We start from the raw sequence: 21,147 nt of genomic DNA, 5'->3' as shown, positions 1-21,147 counted from the left end.
TTCAGCTTTAGCATCATTACTTCCAAAGAAATCCCAGGGCTGATCTCCTTCAGAATGGACTGGTTGGATCTCCTTGCAGTCCAAGGGACTCTCAAGAGTCTTCTCCAACACTACAGTTCAAAAGCATCAATTCTTCGGCACTCAGCCTTCTTCACAGTCCAACTCTCACATCCATACATGACCACAGGAAAAACCATAGCCTTGACTAGACGGATCTTTGTTGGCAAAGTAATGTCTCTGCTTTTCAATATGCTGTCTAGGTTGGTCATAACTTTCCTTCCAAGGAGTAAGCGTCTTCTAATTTCATGGCTGCAGTCACCATCTGTAGTGATTTTGGAGCCCAGAAAAATAAAGTCTGACACTGTTTCCACTGTTTCGCCATCTATTTCCCATGAAGTGATGGGACCGGATGCCATGATCTTCGTTTTCTGAATGTTGAGCTTTAAGCCAACTTTTTCACTCTCCTCTTTCACTTTCATCAAGAGGCTTTTGAGTTCCTCTTCACTTTCTGCCATAAGGGTGGTGTCATCTGCGTATCTGAGGTTATTGATATTTCTCCCAGCAATCTTGATTCCAGCTTGTGTTTCTTCCAGTCCAGCGTTTCTCATGATGTACTCTGCATAGAAGTTAAATAAGCAGGGTGACAATATACAGCCTTGACGAACTCCTTTTCCTATTTGGAACCAGTCTGTTGTTCCATGTCCAGTTCTAACTGTTGCTTCCTGACCTGCATACAAATTTCTCAAGAGGCAGATCAGGTGCTCTGGTATTCCCAACTCTTGAAGAATTTTCCACAGTTTATTGTGATCCACACAGTCAAAGGCTTTGGCATAGTCAATAAAGCAGAAATAGATGCTTTTCTGGAACTCTCTTGCTTTTTCCATGATCCAGCAGATGTCGGCAATTTGATCTCTGGTTCCTCTGCCTTTTCTAAAACCAGCTTGAACATCAGGAAGTTCACGGTTCACATATTGCTGAAGCCTGGCTTGGAGAATTTTGAGCATTACTTTACTAGCGTGTGAGATGAGTGCAATTGTGCAGTAGTTTGAGCATTCTTTGGCATTGCCTTTCTTTGGGATTGGAATGAAAACTAACCTTTTCCAGTCCTGTGGCCACTGCAGTTTTCCAAATTTGCTGGCATATTGAGTGTAGCACTTTCACAGCATCATCTTCAGGATTTGGAATAGCTCAACTGGAATTTCATCACCTCCACTAGCTTTGTTCGTAGTTATGCTTTCTAAGGCCCACTTGACTTCACATTCCAGAATGTCTGGCTCTAGGTCAGTGATTACCCCATTGTGATTATCTGGGTCGTGAAGATCTTTTTTGTACGGTTCTTCTGTGTATTCTTGCCATCTCTTCTTCATATCTTCTGCTTCTGTTAGGTCCATACCATTTCTGTCCTTTATCAAGCCCATCTTTGCATGAAATGTTCCTTTGGTATCTCTGATTTTCTTGCAGAGATCCCTAGTCTTTCCCATTCTGTTGTTTTCCTCTATTTCTTTGCATTGATTGCTGAAGAAGGCTTTCTTTTCTTGCTATTCTTTGGAACTCTGCATTCAGATGCTTAGATCTTTCCTTTTCTCCTTTGCTTTTCGCTTCTCTTCTTTTCACAGCTATTTGTAAGGCCTCCCCAGACAGCCATTTTGCTTTTTTGCATTTCTTTTCCATGGGGATGGTCTTGATCCCTGTCTCCTGTACAATGTCACTAACCTCATTCCATAGTTCATAAGGCACTCTATCAGATCTAGGCCCTTAAATCTATTTCTCACTTCCACTGTATAATCATAAGGGATTTGATTTGGGTCATACCTGAATGGTCTAGTGGTTTTCCCTACTTTCTTCAATTTAAGTCTGAATTTGGCAATAAGGAGTTCATGGTCTGAGCCACAGTCAGCTCCTGGTCTTGTTTTTGCTGACTGTATAGAGCTTCTCCATCTTTGGCTGCAAAGAATATAATCAGTCTGATTTCGGTGTTGACCATCTAGTGATGTCCATGTATAGAGTCTTCTCTTGTGTTGTTGGAAGAGGGTGTTTGTTATGACCAGTGCATTTTCTTGGCAAAACTTTATTAGTCTTTGCCCTGCTTCATTCTGTATTCCAAGGCCAAATTTGCCTGTTACTCCAGGTGTTTCTTGACTTCCTACTTTTGCATTCCAGTCCCCTATAAGGAAAAGGACATCTTTTTTGGGTGTTAGTTCTAAAAGGTCTTGTAAGTCTTCATAGAACCGTTCAACTTCAGCTTCTTCAGCGTTACTGGTTGGGGCACAGACTTGGATTACTGTGATATTGAATGGTTTGCCTTGGAAACGAACAGAGATCATTCTGTTGTTTTTGAGATTGCATTCAAGTACTGCATTTCAGACTCTTTTGTTGACCATGATGGCCACTCCATTTCTTCTGAGGGATTCCTGCCCGCAGTAGTAGATACAATGGTCATCTGAGTTAAATTCACCCATTCCAGTCCATTTTAGTTCACTGATTCCTAGAATGTCCACATTCACTCTTGCCATCTCCTGTTTGACCACTTCCAATTTGCCTTGATTCATGGACCTGACATTCCAGGTTCCTATGCAATATTGCTCTAAGGCTATACTAATAAATGCCAAATGGAAGTTAAGAAAAACAGTTTAATTCCAAAAATTAGAAACTATAAGGATATAATATTTAAAGAAGAAAAGTAAATTGTTTATCCTCACAAATGAAACATCCTGAATTTTACATAGATAAATTAGTAAATTGTATCTAAGTTCAATTGAGTTCAGTTGCTCAGTCGTGTCTGACTCTTTGAGACCCCCATGGACTGCAGCATGCCAGGCCTCCCTGTCTATCACCAACTCCCAGAGTTTACTCAAACTCATGTCCATCGAGTCGGTGATGCCATCCAACCATCTCATCCTCTGTCGTCCCCTTCTCCTCCTGCCCTCAATCTTTCCCAGCATCAGGGTCTTTTCCAATGAGTCAGCTCTTCGCATCAGGTGGCCAAAGTATTAGAGTTTCAGCTTCAACATCAGTCCTTCCAATGAACACTCAGGACTGATCTCCTTAAGGATGGACTGGTTGGATCTCCTTGCAGTCCAAGGGACTCTCAAGAGTCTTCTCCAATACTACAGTTCAAAAGCATCAATTCTTCGGTGCTCAGCTTTCTTTATAGTCCAAAATAGTGTTCAAAGATTAGAATCTACTGGGGTTTTATTTCTTCAAATTGTAAACAATTTTTGAATGATATATTTTGCTTCCTAGTATTCCCTGTAATCTAACATAAAAAATATATTTTAGCTTATAATTGCCCCAGGAGTGGAAGAGACTGCACTGATGATTCGACAAATTGCTGACCACAATTTGATGACCTCGAAAAGAGATCCTCATGAATGGTTGGATAAGTCCTGGCTTAAAGTTGCACCATCTAAGGTTTATTTCCTAACATAGAAATTAAAGATTTGCAGAGCAAATATAAATATATGTACTTGAATTCTCTTTCTGGTAGCATTTTCTTGTTCTATCATGCTTGCATTAGCATATGTAACAATATGCCATAATGCTGTAAAGCGCAACATTTATTTAGACAATTTTCCAGAACTATGAGTATTTTTCAACTTCATAGAGCTATTTTAATGGGATCTTCTTTCATGAACTTTCAAAATGAACTTGTTTAAGGATGACCTAATGGCTTCAATGTCTAATATTTTAAGAATATAATAATTTTTCTAATTTCTACATTTAAACATTCAAGAATAGTAGATATGAGAATTGCACAATTCTATCATTCCATATTCGTCAGTAATTCAATTATATAATTCAAAGTGAAAGTAGAGTTATGAAATAGTTATAAGATTAAGTAGTTAATTTTTGTAAATTCCTTTTGCTTAAGCATAAATATTTCCAGGTTCTCATACCAACCTAGTGTTTCTGTTACCTTATTTTTAAATATATTCAAATCCTAAAATCATGGAAAGAGGATCATTATGTACTAACATGGAATGACTTTCAAAATATATTAAATGAAATGTAAAAGTTGCAGTGCAGAGCAGCCAGTACACTACCATTTGTGTAAGAAAGGGGGAAATTAATATTTATATGTATTCATTTACAAATGAATAAAATATCTCTGAAAAGATACCACAAAATGATATCATTGATTATCTCTAGAGAAAACTGAGGTAGTGGAGTAGGAATGGGACTTTTTATCATATACCTTTTAGTCCTTTTGAATTTTTAGCTGTGTGACTATTTTACCTACTCAAAAAATAAAATTATAAAACAAATAAAATATTCATATATATTAAATCATAGGACTTTTATTTGCATAAACAGAATATAGTACTATCAGCAAGTATGGGTATGATCAGAACATTTTTGCGTGTATGTGTATGCAATTTCCTTCCTACCAAGCCATGTCCAATCTACTAACATGTCTGTCATTTGATAAAATCAAAGAAGGTGCAAAAAGTCAATGTAACCCAGAAAAAAAAAGGAATTTAGTAATAAATGTGGCTGCTACATTTCTAGACATTTATGAGATCTTTCTGAAAACATATACTTCTAGACTTAGATAGAAGTTCTTCCTATACTCTTCATAATAAGCCTTTTCTGAAATGGTAACATCTGTTAGACATCATGCACATGGTTTATTTTAAACAAACTATGACGGCACATGGTCTACAAAGAGAGAGCTGAAAAAATCTTGAGATACATAATGAAGTCCCCTAAAAGGTTTCTCATTAGAAGAGCTATCATTAGATAACAATTGTCATTTGAAGGATATGAACTGTAATGAATCACTTTGGATGAGTGGTTAGACTCAATGAACTTTAAGATCCTTCCCAATTCTAGGTGTTAGAATCTTTACTGACAGACAAATTTATTTCCCTCCTGGCCATACTTTTTCCACCAAGCACCTCAAATTGAGTGGTAGGTGCAATGACATCAATTTTAATCTGCTGGAGTGAGCAGAGTAAAAAGACCACTTCTGATTATTCATTAAACATTTTTCTAGGAAGAAATGTACTTACTTGATTTTCCAAGTGTTACTCCATTGGTGGCTCAGCTCATGTTAAATAAAGGACCTTCACTGAACTGGATATTGTTAGCAACTCTTTGTCAGCTTCAGGAACTCCTACCTGAAGTTCCAGAAAAAGTGTTAAAGGTTAGTTATTTGAAATCCATATTCTTCTATGAGTCTATTTCCTTTGCGTTTGAATATCTATTTTCACCATAATGGTTTTCAAAATGAGGGTATCCAAGTTTGTTTTGGACTTCAAAGGGTGAAGAAATAATTTACTTCAGCTAAATTTCATATAGAATTCTCACTAGTTGTCAAACACATTATACATTTTAAAGTTATAATTCTGCACAAATCATTTATCACATTGCAGATCATTTTGAAGTGTTATTATGCCCACAGATATTCAATTACACACTCTATTCTTACGTGTTTACATCATCTCTTCCAAATAGTTCTGATGCCTTCATGATAGTAGTTAAAGAGAACTTTAGACTTATCAGTAAGTCTCTTTAATTTTTATGAAGGAAATGGTATTCATGGATTACTTGTGTAACTAAAAATTCTATTTTAAGTGATTAGGAAATAGATGCAAATTACAATAAGTTTTTCTTTTAATGGGAGCCAAATTATGTTCTGTTCTCATAGATCAATATAAAATCTTTGAATGGACTACTTATTTATAGTTTTCCTTATTTCCATATAGTTAAGCATCATTATTTATATTTACTTGATGGATTTTTATGTTGCATATTTATTATATTAATTAACTTTATAAATTTTTTAGCATTTTTGTGGCATCACTTCCTTATTCAAGATTAGTCCTTCCATAACAGAATCACCTCAAATTTCATCACCTCAGGAAAACAGGGATCAGACTAGAACCTTTACTTCTCAGAGTTCAGCTTCTGGCTCTTCAGATTCTGTCATTCAAGAACATATCAATTATCAATATTCAGACTTAGGAGAGACAGTACATGAAGACACCAACAGCACTTCATATTATGCCTCTTCCTTTATGGGATTAAAAGACATGCCAGGCATTTTACCATCTGTGAGTTCTTACAATCAGACCAGCCATTGGACAGAGTCTAGTGGTAACCCTAACATGGTACAGAATAATTCTGTTCTGACTAATATGGAAGCAAGGAATGTGTCTGGTAATTCCTTCCTGAACCAGAATGATTCAGAGTCAGATGTCTTTTCTTTGGGTCTAACAGAAATGAATTATGAAACTATAATATCACCCATTGACACTCAGAAGAGAGTCACCCCTCACTTTATAAATTATCAGAAAAAGGGAACACATGAAAAAAAAGGACCTATAAAAAAAGAATTGTCAGCTCCTGTCTTTTCACTTGAGGGTTCTCAACCTCCTCTTCATTGGAACTTTAAGAGAAATGTATGGGAACAACAGAATCATTCATTCAACTTACAGAGTGGTGCAGAGCAGAGTACATGTGACAAATGGTACTCTCAGAAAGATAATTTATTCATTAATCAGCAAAAATATCAGTCGGATGAGTTAGAAGGCTTCATCTGTGAAAGTTCAAATGCTGGGACTAAAAAGACTTTCTGGAAAGAATTACCATCTGTCCCCAGTTTGGATTTATCCTGTGCTTCTGATTCTAATGTAAATCAAAAAGAATTCAACAGTCTTTATTTCTACCAAAGAGCTGGAAAATGTTTAGGACAGAAAAGGCACTCTGAGTCTTCATCTAACTCAGGAGACAACAACTCATTAACAGGTAACATGATTCAATAGTTGATAAAACTACTCTCTAAAGTAATTTTAAAAGATAGAATTATCTCCAAATTAAAACAATATTTTGTTCTAATTACTACACTTAAGAATCTTCAATAACTTTGGCATCAAAAAAATCAAAATTCTAATTATAGACTTTTAAGAAAATAAATGCAAAAAAATTATGTCAAAATCTTGTAACTTTAGATGAACTAAGCATTTAACTGAAGAAGTTATGGCTGATTCATATTGATGTCTGACAGCAAACGGCAAAATTCTGTAAAGCAATTACCCTTCAATAAAAAATAAATTAATTAAAAAAAATAAAAACACAGAACAAATCTAAGTCAAGCAGAAGGCTAAAAGTAACAAAAAGTAAGTAAAGAAATCAGCCAATTAGAAAAGTAGCCTCTTTGTCAAGCTGGGATATTTAATGAGCTAATATTTATTAAAAACTTATTATATTCCCTTTATGTGGATTATTTGATTGTTAGTCCTATTAAATAGATACTATTATTGGCTCTCTATTTTACAAAGGATGTTTTTGAACATTTAATCATATCAGTTTTTAAAAGGACTTTATTTTCCCATTTTTGGTTATTATACCTTTTGTGTATTTCTTATTGCATTGGTCTGAGCATTTAAAACAAAATATTAAGCTCTGATGGCTATACAAAGATGGCCTTAGTATGATGGGAAAAAAAAATAAAAAGAAAGGAGAACATGGAAGTTTCAAAACTCCTCTTTTACACAGACCATTTTGTGAGGCCAAAGGGTGCCAAACAATCTTAAATTCTTTGTTTTATTAAAACAGAATCCCCAAACCATGTAAGTTCTAGGATTCCCAAAATTTAGATTTGGTCCCATAAATAGTCATAATTTGTTTTTTCCTGATTTTAAGGGGAAATATTCTTTCCCTGGAAGAAGGCAATGGCACCCCACTCCAGCACTGTTGCCTGGAAAATCCCATGGATGGAGGAGCCTGGAAGGCTGCAGTCCATGGGGTCGCTAAGAGTCGGACACGACTGAGCGACTTCACTTTCACTTTCCACTTTCATGCATTGGAGAAGGAAATGGCAACCCACTCCAGTGTTCTTGCCTGGAGAATCCCATGGACAGAGAAGCCTGGTAGGCTGCAGTCCATAGGGTCGCACAGAGTCGGACACGACTGAAGTGACTTAGCAGCAGCAGCAGCAGCAGCAGCATTCTTTCCCTAGTTTTGTAAGAACTTTTGCAATGCTGAATTTTATTTCAAACTTTTTGGTTCCTATTGGGGAAAATCAAAATGTTTTCTCTCTTGACATTAATATCAGTCAACATTTACAGGTATACTAATAATCATTTATGTCATTTGTGTGATGAACCTAAGTGGCTTTTAAGAAATGATTTTTTAAAATATGCTATTGAATATGGTTACTATTTATTATTTGATTTTCATATCTACATTCAAATGACATTAATTTATTGTGTTCTTTATTTGTACTCTGTCAAGTTCTGACATAAATTTGTCCAGAACTATTGGTATAACATCAAGATAATTTCCCATTTGTCTTGAATGTATATTTGTGGTCTCTGGGATAAAAATTATCTACTGCATTGCCTTTTAAATTTCCACAAAATGTATCCAGAACTTGCAATTATGAGACTATATTTCTGGGAATAATTACTACCATTATAAATATTTTAGCCTCTCTTTTTATTACTTTAATCAATCGACCTCTGTAAGTATACAAATCTAGAATATTTCAAACTGTGTCATATCTAACACAGTCATGAAAGGTGGGTCCATCCATGATCAGAGCTCAGGATAAATTCTTCAACATTACAGATATGCACTAAGAAACAGACTTAATGAAGGAAAACTTAAAAGCAAGAGTCTTAAATCCAGGGAAATTTGTTTGTGCAAGGCAAGAACGTACACATACATGTGTGTTACACTAATTAGTATCAGGCCTGTAAGAATAGGCACATTTGTGCTAAAAATTTAATTTTTAATAGTCACTCTTTTATCTCAGTTTGGACATTTCAATACCGTAAATACATGATAAAGAGACAAGATCCACCTGAGCATTTGAGAAAAAAATAGCTACACTTACTATTAACAGAAATAAAACAGCTTTCTTTTTTTTCCTTTTAACAGACTTCATGTGCTTACAACCAGCGCAATTCAAAAAACAACGTCTTGTGTATGAAAAAGTCCCTGGTAGACTTGACGGGCAAACTCGTCTGAGGTTTTTTTGAAAGAAAGAATAGTGCTGCATGCCACATTTCATTGTTTTTCTTAATGATAAACTAGTAATAAAATTATTTAGATTTGATCATATATCAAAGAAAATGCTATTGTTCCTACATGTTCTTGATGTTCCTATATTAAATTTTCATAATATATATTCTGCTTTATAGTTTATCTTTGTAAGTATTCTAATTAGCAAAATATTGTTATAAGATCCAAATATCTCCCCAGTTCACCTAAATATCTTGAGCCCTTTTTTTAAAGAGAGGCAGAAAACCTTACTGAGTGTATAATCTAAGGGTTATTTTGCTGTCTCCTCAAAGGCCCGCTGCCTCCAGCAAGTCTTTGAAAGGAGCCTCCATTTCAGTCTGACCCTCTGAGTTCAGAAGTGATGATCACCACAGTCCACCCTCCACCACCAACTTAAAACCTAGGGCAAAACTGAAGTTAGAGAACTTCCAATCAAAATGTTGTCTTCACAAACGAAATATTCAAACAAATCACTAAGAGAAAACATTTGCCACCCACATGATAGCAAAAAGGCTTACATTCCTAATATACAACGAATTCCTACAAATTGATAGGCAAAAGACAACGTAATAGAAAATTGGGCAAAATTTGAATAGCTATTTCTCACGGAAGAAACAAAAATAGCCGAGAACTTATTTAAAACCGTATGTAGCTTCATTATTTATCAGACAAATGCATATTAAAACAATAAGTTACTATTTTTCCACCTATCAGATCAGCAAAATTTTTGAGAATTCATAATATCAAGTGTCAGTATATGAGAGAAAGAATGCTTTCCTGTACGGTTGGAGAGGATAGTTGGTATATTTTTAAATAGATGATTGTAGGTTTCTAATTCCTATAGTAATTATATTCCATTGAATACATTTAAAAGAAAGGTGTTTTAATTTTAAAATGTCAGTATTTCTAATAAAATTTTATTCTTTGCAGCTACTCAGAGTTATAATGAAACTTTTATATGTCTCTAAAATGGAGGTATGAGAATCTCTGGTGGCTCAGTGGTAAAGAATCCACCAGCTATACAAGCAATGTAGGTTCAATCCCTGGGTCGAGTAGATCCTCTGGAAACAGAGGAAACGGCAACCCTCTCCAGTTTTCTTGCCTGGGAAATCCCATGGATAGAGGAGCCTGGCAGGCTACAGTCTATGGGGTCACCAAGAGTTGGACATAGCAACTAAGCCACCACCACCAGCAAAATGGAGGTACATGGATTTTGAACATTATTTTAGCAAAAATGGTTGAAGACCATAGGCATATTCTTCCTGTCTCTTTCCTGGTTTCTGAAATGGTCACGCTGTTACTACTAAAACTGATTTCTACCTTCTGAGATCCAATGGACATTCAGACATCACCTCACTTGATTTCTCTTCAGTGTTTGATACATGTCCTCCTTTAGGAAACAGGCTCGACTTTACATCAACTCTCTTTTATTTATATATAGGATGTTTGGTTTTGCTTGAGTATGTGGAGGGTGGAGACTTCAAAGAGAAACTATTTCTGGAAATTTTATTAGAATTTCTATTGTACTTTCTTAAAGTTTCAGCAGGTTTGCTCCTAAACTAAGGTAGGGCTGTCTTCCCAGCTTGCAGATTTCCTTGATCCCATCTTTAATCAGCTTGCAGAGGAAAGGAGTTTCTTCAACACCCTAGACTGAGGCAAGCTTAGGCCAAGCTATCAACACACACCCCTCTGCCTCCTTACCAAACACAGTGAAAGCACCTGAGCCCTTCTGCCTGCATTTCTCAGTGATGCTTGGTGTTTAAGGACACATTCACTCTGCCTGGGCCTGGAGCAGCCTCTTGTGCTGTTGCCCAACAGAGGCAAGAATACTGGAGCAGGTAGCCATTTCCTCCTTCAGGGAATCTTCCTGACCCAGGGATCTAACCCAAGTCTCCAGCATCGGCAGATGGATTCTTCACCACTGCGCCACCTGGGAAGCCCATTATCAGAGGTATTATTGAGAGGTAGGTCTGTGTTGGTACCCTAGGAACAGAGAATAGAGTAAATGAGCTCTGCTTCAGCACCGACTGAAGCAGTTGGGTTTGGTCCATAGAAGCCTGAAGGGTCTGGAAAGGCCCTTATTAGGGGCTTACAAGTGTCAGTCCAGCCTCCAAGATCTTCTCCCAAACACCACATCACATGAAGATATTTAGAATAGTCCCAACGTCCCAGTTTCTTGCCATGGAAACTTCCATTCTTTCTCTCAGAGCATTTCCCCATTAGGTTTTTTTTTATGTTTGAAGGGGAGTTACTTGCCCAAACTTAGATCTATGACTGGTAGTTGTGAAGCTCACCTCTGAGGACCTTTGAGTGGCTTTACCCCCAAGTTCCTAGGACCAGCCCAAACTTTGTCAGACTCATCAGAATATCAGCTGCCCGTTGCAATTGTAGGGGGAGGTGATACTCCTTCCCTTGTCACTGAGACTCAGCATACAACTGGGCACAAACACCAGGGTGTCCCACTCTTTGCCTCTCACAGTAAGAGTCTGGTTTTTCTCCCCAAATAATAAGCCTGCCCTAAAGCAAACAATCCAACAATTATAATAAGTGGGAGTAGCCTGGGTTGGTAGGGATTTGGAGTACAAACTGTAGCAATCCAAAATGAAAGCTGAAGAAAACATGTCTTCTGCTTTTGCTTTTTTATTTGGTTTATTGTTTTTACTGTACAAGAATTTTAAATTTCATACTTATCTATTTAAATTGCTTATTTATTTATTACATTTAATTTGATCAAGTATACACCTCTTTTCTTTTTTGATTTCTGGGTTTCCTGCTTTTTTTAGGAAGCCCTCTTTTACCCTGAAGATACACAACTATTCTTTTGTTCTGATGCCTTTGTATCACCTTTCTTTAACCTATGTGGAATTTTTTTACAGAGTATAATACAGGCCCAATTTTATTTCCTTCTGAATGGATAGCCAGTAATGCCACCACCATTTGTTTCCCTTGAATAGGGAAAAAAAAAAAAAATCAGGCCTACTTCTGTACTATTATGATCAATTCAATCATCTATTTGGCTATTCCTAGGACCACAATAATATTGTTTATTTTGAATTTGTTTTTTTAAGTCATATCGTTTTGATTCAGCAGTTTCAAAGTAAGTTAGTACCTGGTAAGGCAAGTTTTACCCTCCCATGTTTTATACACACTCGCACACACAGAGTTTTAAAAGCTATTCTTGGACACTTGATTTTCCATATAAATTTTCAGTTATTTTAACTAGCTTCTCTTAAAAAATAAAAAAGGAATTCCAATAAATCTATATAAATGTTAGTAAGATTGCATTTTAATGACATCGTCCTATAATCCTGAAATTTTAGATTCTGTTCTATAAACACTGGTAAAATTTTTCTTTGATTCTTGCACTTTTGTTAAATGTATTCTCAGTATTTTTTATAGCTTTGTCATTAAAGTAGAAATGGGATACAGTTTCCATTTCTACTTTTTAAATTATAGTTGGTTTACAAAGATGTGTCCATTTTCATTTTTAACTATTGTCTGTGTAGAAAATACTTTTTATTTTTTATATCTACTTTATATTTAGCCACCCTCCTAAACTGTATTACAAATTCAAGTATTCTTTTTACTAAACTCTTGAGTTTTCAAAGTGTAAAATTATATAACCCATAAATACAGATATTCTTCTTAAATGTTTACACCATTTCATTTTTTTCATCTTACTGCATTAGCTAAGACTTCCAAAGTAATGCTGAATAATAGTGGTGATAAAAAAAGCATCTTGATTGTTTCTAATATACTGAATGCTCCCACATTTCACCATGTAATATGAAATTTACTGTTGGTTTTAATAAACTGCCTTTATCATCTTTAATTTCTTTCTCATTTCACGAATTCACTTTGTTTTTATTCAGAACTACTACTTAATTTTATCAAATGACTTGCTGGCATAAATTCTCTTCTTTAAACCCTTCATGTAAAGAATAACAATGCTTTGCTTATGTTGAACTAGCTTTGTCAGCTTGTATCTTCTCTCTTGATAAACTACTGAACCTGATTTGCTTATATTTAAGACGCAACTATATTCATATGTGAGATGTCTATATTTTTCTTGTACTATCTTACCAAGTTTTTGCCAAAGGGAAAGTGAAATCAAGAGGTGTTTTTTTTTTTTTCCTGACACATCAAAAGCTGTACATAATTAATGTATACAACTTAATGAGTTTGGAGATAAGTATATACCTATGAAACCACAACACAATCTATGCCATAAACTTATCCATTACTTCCAAAAGTTTCTTCCTGCCTTATTATTTTTGTGATAAGAACAATTAACATAAAATTTACTCTCTTAGCAAATTTTAAAGTAAATAGTACAGCACTCTTAACCATAGGCACTGTGCTGAACAGTAGATCTCTATGGCTTACTTGTCTTTTATAACTGAAAATGTGTCTTTTAATGGAGACTTTTCTAAATGCTTATTGTTGTTAAGATGGAGAATAGAAAATGTTTAAGTGCTAATAAAAAGAATCCAAGAGAGAAGCTGAAGATAAAGGACAGAAAGGACAATTGATAATATGACACTTCAGAGAAGATGAAACAGATCCACAGAATGAATAAATGGGTTAGAAAAGGGACATCTGAATTTTGATCCCATGGAAGGGATTTAGATCACTTAGATTTGGAAGTTTAGTGGCTGGAAGTTAAAGGAATTCCAACTAACAACTTCTACATTCTCTACTGTAACACTACTTATGTTCAAAGATATCCCCATTTATCTATGGATTTATCCATAGCCAGACAGTGTATTAAAAAGTAAAGACATCACTTTGCTGACAAAGGTCCATATAGTCAAAGCTATGGTTTTTCCAGTATGGATGTGAGAGCTGGACCATAAAGAAGGCTAAGTGCTGAAAAATTGATGCCTTTGAATTGTGGTGCTGGAGAAGACTCTTGGAAGTCCCTTGGACAGCAAGGAGATTAAACCAGTCAATCCTAAAGAAAATCAATGTTGAATATTCACTGGAAGGACTGATGCTGAAGCTGAAGCTCCAATACTTTAGCTAACTGATTCAAAGAGCCGACTCATTGGAAAAGACCCTGATGCTGGGAAAGATTGAAGGCAGGAGCAGAAGGGGGCGACAGAGGATGAGAGGGTTGGATGGCATCACTGACTCAATGGACATGAATCTGAGCAAACTTAGGAGACAGTGAAGGACAGGGAAGCCAGGCCATGCTGCAGTCCACGGGGTTCCAGAGTTGGACACGACTTAGCGAGTGAACAACAAGAATACATAGCTATCTCAAAGATTGCCAGTAATTGAGATATTTCTGCATATTATACCTATTTTTCACAAAATTCTACAAGGACTTGTAAACAAAAATTTCACTTCCCACTTTCAGCACTCAGTCGCCCAAGCAAACAAAATCTATGAAGCCTTAAAACAAAATCAGACATAAAATGTTGCTGTCATTAGTAGAAATTAAGCAGAAATTTTATTTCCAAGTTCTTCAAAGATTAAAACAAACACAAATAAAGTATTCTTTTAAGTGTCCCAAATTAAATCAAAGGCACATCATCAGAATAATACACCTGTGACGTTAAAAATTCATTTAGGTTGTCATATTTCCACATTACTTTAAAAAAATCATTTGCAATGCTCTGTAGATCACATTTAAATATGAAATAATTTAGTTTTTTTTTTTTAAGTAAAACCACCCCTATAAAGTAGAGGAACTTAAGATGAAGATCAAATCTGCTTCATATACAAGATGGGGCAGTCTCATACAGAAAACAACATTCATCTTTTCAAATAAGGTTGCTAAGAAACAGATCCCATGCTTAGTCTTGAAAATAAAACAATCTCCTCATTTAGAAAAATCAAGACATCATTTGATTAACAGAGCCTATTCTTCCCCCAATTTTATACTTGCCTGTCTTCATTTAGAAATTATAAATTCATGACAAAAGAACAAATTTTGTTATGGTATAAAGATTTTAGTTGGGAATAGCAAATTACAAATATTCAATTTTTTAACAAAGAATACTGTTTTCCTTCCCAAAATGTAAACATCTAGTAAATAAAACATACATAACATTCCAGGCATAGAAACGCTAGTAATTCACTTAATGAAAGAAGTATATTTTGGTATATTTGGCGGTAAGGTTTTTGTTTAAGTATAAAGCACTTCAACAAAGAATCAGGCCATTATTATTTAAAATCTACACCTTCACCCAGTTTCCTTATTTGAGTAGAAACATCAATTTCTGTAGAATGTTGGCTAAAGGACCAGGTCACAGGAACGGTCCTGTGAAATATCTAGAAGTCATGTGGTTAGAGAAGTGTTTTCTTGAAATCTGGAGGCAGGCATTCATCAGTTTGTGCTTGAAAGCATTCTTCAGCCAACTTCTTCTCTACTGTAAAGAAAATTTGGTAGGTTTTCACTTAGTAAGATTTATACATAAAATTAACTAGTCATTATTTCATAGGTCACTTTAGGGTTCTCAAAGTAGAAAGTAACAGGTTAATATCAGAAAATCCAAACCACACCATTGAATGAGTAACACCCATGAAAGTGCTTTGTAAAAAGACAAATGCTATGCCAACATAAGACTATTATTTTAATATCATAAATGTAGACATTTTCCATTAAAAGATACAATTGCACCTAATAGTATTATTACTTCCTTCTTGTCAACGTGAATAATTTCCTTTTCAAGTATATGAAAAAAGATCTAAGATGATTACTTCCTGTATAAACACCCCTTGTGTATGTATGTGTGCTCACTCAGTTGTGTCTGACTCTTTGCGAGTCCATGGACTGTAGCCTGCCAGGCTCCTCTGTCTGTTCATGGAATTTTCCAGGCAAGAATACTGGAGCGATTGCCATTTCCTACTCCAGGGGGTCTTCCCAGATCAGGGATCGAAACTGCATCTCCTGCATTGACAGACGGATTCTTTACCACTGCGCCACCTGGAGAACCCATAAACACTCCTGAGAATATGTAACTTGAAATATACTGGCCCCAAAAGACTAATAATTTATGCCCTGACCTCTTAAAAAAAAAAAAAAAGTGAAAATATGAATTGAGACCCCATATAACACATTAGAACCCAGGAAATGTAGGCTACCCTTTAAAGAGGTGTTTTCATTTCAAGAATACATTTTTAAGGCTCTTTTAACCCTACTTACACTTCCCCAGTTACTACATTTGTTCCTCCATTAATACACAGAAATACATTCTGAAAGCCTCTAGGAAAGAAATCACAACTGGTGGCAGGAACGAGTCTCCTCTGCAGAGTCCTTAGTCCCAAGAGTAACGAGTCAGTTGACAGCACCAAGCAACATCACAACTCCAGGATGGTGTAAGGACAGAGAAGACGGTATTAAGGACAAGAAATTACTATTGGCCAAGTCAGCTCAAAAGCTTAAGTACATAAGGATATTATCATCTGGTGAGTTAGTACAAGGGGATTGAGGCTCTCCTAATTAGATGTATTTCACAAGCCAGCAGATTAGAGTCACCCTTCAGGTAAAGTTGTGCATTTTGTTGGGATTTATTTTAATTCCCTCAAAAACAGCAGAAATGTAAAACTCAGTGGCCCAAGTCCTTTGGGAAGCCCCAGGATAATCCCAAGGCCCCAAGATGGCCTGGGGTATCATTACTCACCAGTCTTCAGAGTAAAGCACAGGACCTGGGCTCCCGAAAGGGATTGCTTCCAGCTGGAACGCCCACCAGCAGGGCATCCTTGCAGGCATTCTGCATGCAGTATTGCTGAAGCTCCGCGGCCGCCTGAGAGACCTGGAACAAAGGGACACGAGCTCCTGACATGCTGCTCACAGCCAGATCCATCCAGCAGTCACTTGAGTCTCTTTTTGCTGCAGGTTCTAATAATTAAACTCCAAAGAGGGAAAGTTACAACTTCTATGAACTCTGATTTAGGGCCTTTTTGTTTTAGTGGCTTATTCGACCAAGGAAAGATAAAACATATTTTTCACCCATATAGAATCCTGGTTTTGAGACAAAATATAAAGAAGTAGTTTATCCTAATGTGCCCTTTACAAATTTTCACTTATAAACCATGCATTGATATATCCAGATTTGCCATGTGAACAGACTGTTTTAATATTTACAAGGCTTGGTGGAGCCTTATCCAGTCTGCTCAAAGCAAGTGATGAGGTTCCTCCATCATGCTTTTGAAGCAGAATAGCTTACTGGTCAAGAGTGCAGCCTCTGGGCACATTACTTCTCTCTCATCTGGGAAATGTATTTGTAATAGTGCCTACCTCGGTGAGTTGATGTAATAATTAAATGAGTTAATGCACATAAAGCACTTTCCAATGAGTCAGCGCTTTGTATCAGGTAGCCAAAATAATGGAATTTCAGTATCAATCCTCCCAATGAATATTCAGGGTAGATTTCCTTTAGGACTGACTGGTTTGATTTCCTTGCTGTCCAAGGGACTCTCATAAGTTATTAATTCAAAAGAAATCTGGAACCAATTATGCTCATGCTAATTATGTCTCCTTCAGAGGGAACAGGGGAACTCCACACATGATGGGTAGAAAGAGACTATCTCCTAGGACCCCCAGAAAAGTGGGACTAACTAGATGCTAGCCTAAATAATATGGTCAAAAAGTTAAGGTGGAAGATATGCAAAGAAAATAAGAGAAGAATTAAGTGGTCAGTATTTCTCTTGCACTTTCAAGGGGCAGAGACTCTGGCCTGGGAGAGTGTAAGCCCAACCCTTAGAAGTTGTATCCTCTCAATGGAAGTGGGCTAAACCCCACTGAAATCATAGTCCTTTCCTTGGTTGGAGCCCAGGCTGACCAATCAACTTCTGAGAGACTTCTCCAAAGCAAGTAAGGGTCCTTGGAACGATACTGAGCATTCCAATCAATGGAAAGGGGTGCCTTCCATCAAATGCTTTGAAACCAGTATTCTGCTTTATTTACCAGTTAGCAAGTCTGCAAAAGAGAAGACATCTCTGGATGTGCTGAGAACATCCGTCTGTCACCGAGCCCTGAAATGAGGCAGACCAGAGATCCTGGATGGCTGTGACTCCCTAAGGTGCTGCCTGAGAAAAATCCTGCCAAGCACCCTAAACCATACTCCCATGAGGACACCCCACAAAGAAGCTGCGTGACTTTGAGCAAGTCACTTGACTTCTTCCGGCCTTAGTTTCATCACCTGTAACTACTTTTAAAATGCAGATAAGAATACCTCCCCCAGCTACTTCCCAGGATGGGCGGACATCCGGCTCACAGTTTTTCTTTCCATCTCAGGCCCCAACATCACCCTCAACATTTCCAGCAATCCTAATTTCCGTTTCCTGAGCTCCTCTCCTCAAACAACCTCCTCAACACCAACAGTTACAGCCAACACTGCTCCGCGTCTGAAATTTCACACTCCAACATCCTACCTTCTGATCACAATCTCTCCCGCTGCTTCCTGCCTTCTCACTACACCTGTTCTTTGACCTCAAGGGGAACATCTCTTCCTTTTTCATCTGGCCCATCACAGGGAGGCTGGCTCTGTTCCTTCTCAGTTCAGCCTCCTTCTAGCCAGACCCTCGGACTCCTTGCTCTCCACTCCCATTTCTATCTTTCTGGCAAATCTCCCCTGCTAACTCACTACTTGGATCAACCACCATTCACCACAGATGCCTGGGTGGCCAAAATGCTGCTGGAGACAAAAGAAGAAAAAGAAGAAGGAAAATAAGACAATCAATCTCACAGTAGCTAGGTCTTCGGAATCACAAGGTGTCTCCAAATGTGTCTGCTGGGGGTTCTTTGGCATTCCCCAGAGTGCGCTCTCCCCCATCCCCAGCTCTTGTGACTCCATTAGTTCCCCTTTTTTCTGCCCTAAAAGAAAACTCGGCCTCCTATTCCACAAAGACATTTGTCATCATACAAGTTCTTAGGTCTCTATCTGGAAATATATATGTTTACACATATCCTTCTTCCTTTCTTATCTCAGAAGGTGTCCCTCCAATCCCAGGCACCCTCAGACTCCCTGTCTCTATCTCCAATTCTCCTCCCTTTGTTTCTCCCCCTTGACCTAAAAATACAGTGTGTTCCTTCCTCTCAACCTCAAAATACAGCTTTTCATTTCCTAAATTAAAAAAAAAAAAGTTTCTTCTTTAAAACCAGATTTTTTTTTTCAAAAAGTGTCTGCCTATCCTATTATAATTTAAATTTGTCTTCTACAACTATATGTCACTGAAACCTCCTTTGTATTCCATAACTCTCTCTTTACCTTGTATATAATCTTCACATCCCTTTCTGAAATTATTTTATTTATTGGTTAATATGTTTATTATTTACCTTCCCCCAAGGAATCACCGTATTTTCAGTGCATAGAATAGGGCGTGGTCCAGAGTAAAGGCACTATCCGGTCACGAGTATCACAGTAATGTTCATTCATTTACACACACATTCTACAAATAATGCTATACGCTAGTTGGTAAACACAATTACACACCAGAGGCTTTTTATCAAGTGACTAAACACTAAACAAAAGGCCCCAGTTTTTGATAACCTCTCCTTCGGCGCTCCAGTACCCCGGCTTTCTCTCGCTTCTCTTCTCACAGCCATCTCTTTCAGCGGGTCCCTGGCTTCCACGCTCCGGTAACTTCAGTTTTCAATCCCCTACGGTCTTTCAGCTTTGTGTTCCGAGCTTCGGCCAAAGCAGTCAAACACCTCCCGGGCATCCCCTTCCAAGTCCACGTAGCCGAAACTGAACGCACCATCTCTCGCCCCTACCGTAGCGAATGGCCACGCCATCCATCCCGTTACCAGGCCGGAAAGCCGAGCAGTGCCCTCCTCCCCTCGCATCCTATCAACCCATCACCGAGGCCTGTCCATTCAGTCGCCTCCGCAGCTCAGGACCCCATCCTCCCGCACCCGCCGAGTTCGGGGAGGGGAGGCCACCAGAGAGTCGCCCCCATTCCTGGGGTCCTCGCCTCTGCCCCGCACCCCGAGTCATTGTCCGCATCACTGAAACTTGACCGCCCCGGGGCGCTCGGCCCCGGACAGCGCTCGCGGAGTCAGGAGCTTCTCCCCGGAGCCCCCAGACCAGGCCTCCCTCTCGGGTCCCCGCGCCGCCGCCTCTCCCGGGCGCTGGAGTCCGGCCCCGGCCTTGCGCGGACTCCCACCCACAGAGGCCGGGCCGCGCGAGCCAGGCCGGGCGCCGTCCTGAGGGCCGCCCACCGCGTCAAGCTCCCCGGCCAGCGCCGGGGTCGGCTCCGCAGCCCTCCGCCCGGGAGCGGCCTGCTCCTCTCAGGCCCGCGGACGGCGGCACGGGGCGGGACGGGGCGGGAGCGGGCGGTCTCCGCGCCCGAGGCCAGGCGCCAGCCTCACCTTGATCCTCTCCACGCCGGCCTCCAGCTTGAGCTGCTCCACCAGGCGCTGCAAGGCGCTCACGCTGGCCCCGGAAGACATGGCGGCGGCCTGGGCTCCGAGAGGACCGGCGGGCGGCCGGCGGGGAGACGCGAGGCCGGGAGGCGCGGCACCGCCCCGGGGCGGGGAAACCGCTGTGCCCGCCCTGCCGCCCGCCCGCGGCGCCCGGCCTCGCCACGCGGCCGCTCTCAGAGATGACAGAACCACGGGTATGCGACACCTCGGGGTCCCGAATTGACTGACACCTAACTCTCCTTCTAAGCCGAGAGGGTACCTGCGTCCCCTCCTGTCCCCCAGAGCCGCGCAGCGGGGCCCACACAGGGGCGCCCACTTCCACGTCGATGCCTAGGGCTTCCTTCTAGGAGGAGCAGGAGTGGGCGTGGGGCGTGGGGGATGAAGAAGGCGAGGACGCGTTCCTGGAGAATCGGAACCGGGACTGTGTGTGGCTGGATCGAGATGTGCAGTGAGTGGGAGAAACAAGGGACCCGGTGTGAAGGCTTCTAAGCTTCAAAAGGTGTCATCCTCGGGAGATGAGGGTCGGTGGGTGGGGTTCGATGGAACGGAAACAAGATTCGCTTTTTAATTTTTGGCCAGGCCACTTCATATGTGGGATCCTAGTCTCCCCACCAGGAATTGAACCTGCACCCCCTACATTGGAAGCGTGGAGTCTTAATCACTGGATCCCCGGGGAAGTCCTCAAAACAGGTTTCAGAAACAGGTTTCTACAATACCCTTTAGCTGTTTTTGATGGGAATCCAACCAGTTGATTTGGTAGG

General features: G+C 39.1%; 2 protein-coding genes across 4 annotated transcripts in view; one reads left to right on the top strand and one right to left on the bottom strand.

Annotated features, from left to right (window-relative positions):
- The window catches only part of SHOC1 (shortage in chiasmata 1), a 90,585-nt gene extending 81,598 nt beyond the window's left edge, over positions 1 to 8,987 (top strand). Inside the window, exons 25-28 of the mRNA XM_055579319.1 lie at positions 3,280 to 3,411; positions 4,997 to 5,146; positions 5,790 to 6,750; positions 8,887 to 8,987. Coding sequence (XP_055435294.1) covers positions 3,280 to 3,411; positions 4,997 to 5,146; positions 5,790 to 6,750; positions 8,887 to 8,987 — 1,344 coding nt within the window. The remainder of the gene's footprint in view (positions 1 to 3,279; positions 3,412 to 4,996; positions 5,147 to 5,789; positions 6,751 to 8,886) is intronic.
- Positions 8,988 to 14,436: 5,449 nt separating this feature from the next.
- Positions 14,437 to 20,503, bottom strand: GNG10 (G protein subunit gamma 10). 3 transcript variants are annotated; one of them, XR_008713911.1, is made up of 4 exons: positions 20,333 to 20,500; positions 16,641 to 16,772; positions 15,758 to 15,943; positions 14,437 to 15,386 (listed from the first exon to the last, which is right to left on the bottom strand). XR_008713911.1 is itself a non-coding variant. In XM_055579316.1 (3 exons), exons 1-2 carry the CDS (start codon positions 20,411 to 20,413, stop codon positions 16,647 to 16,649), a joined length of 207 nt encoding a protein of 68 aa, XP_055435291.1. In that variant the 5' UTR covers positions 20,414 to 20,495; the 3' UTR covers positions 14,437 to 15,386; positions 16,641 to 16,646. The 3 variants fall into 3 exon arrangements, 2 of the variants coding, with proteins under 2 accessions (XP_055435291.1, XP_055435292.1); XM_055579316.1 differs by lacking the exon at positions 15,758 to 15,943 and having other exon boundaries at positions 20,333 to 20,495; XM_055579317.1 differs by lacking the exons at positions 14,437 to 15,386; positions 15,758 to 15,943 and adding an exon at positions 16,185 to 16,323 and having other exon boundaries at positions 20,333 to 20,503.
- Between the last annotated feature and the right edge of the window lie 644 nt (positions 20,504 to 21,147).

The sequence above is a fragment of the Bubalus kerabau genome, chromosome 4 (genome assembly GCF_029407905.1).
Source record: "Bubalus kerabau isolate K-KA32 ecotype Philippines breed swamp buffalo chromosome 4, PCC_UOA_SB_1v2, whole genome shotgun sequence".
Lineage (NCBI taxonomy): Eukaryota > Metazoa > Chordata > Mammalia > Artiodactyla > Bovidae > Bubalus > Bubalus kerabau.
The sequence above is the reverse complement of the archived record's forward strand: the minus strand, read 5'-3'. Positions and strand labels throughout refer to the sequence as shown.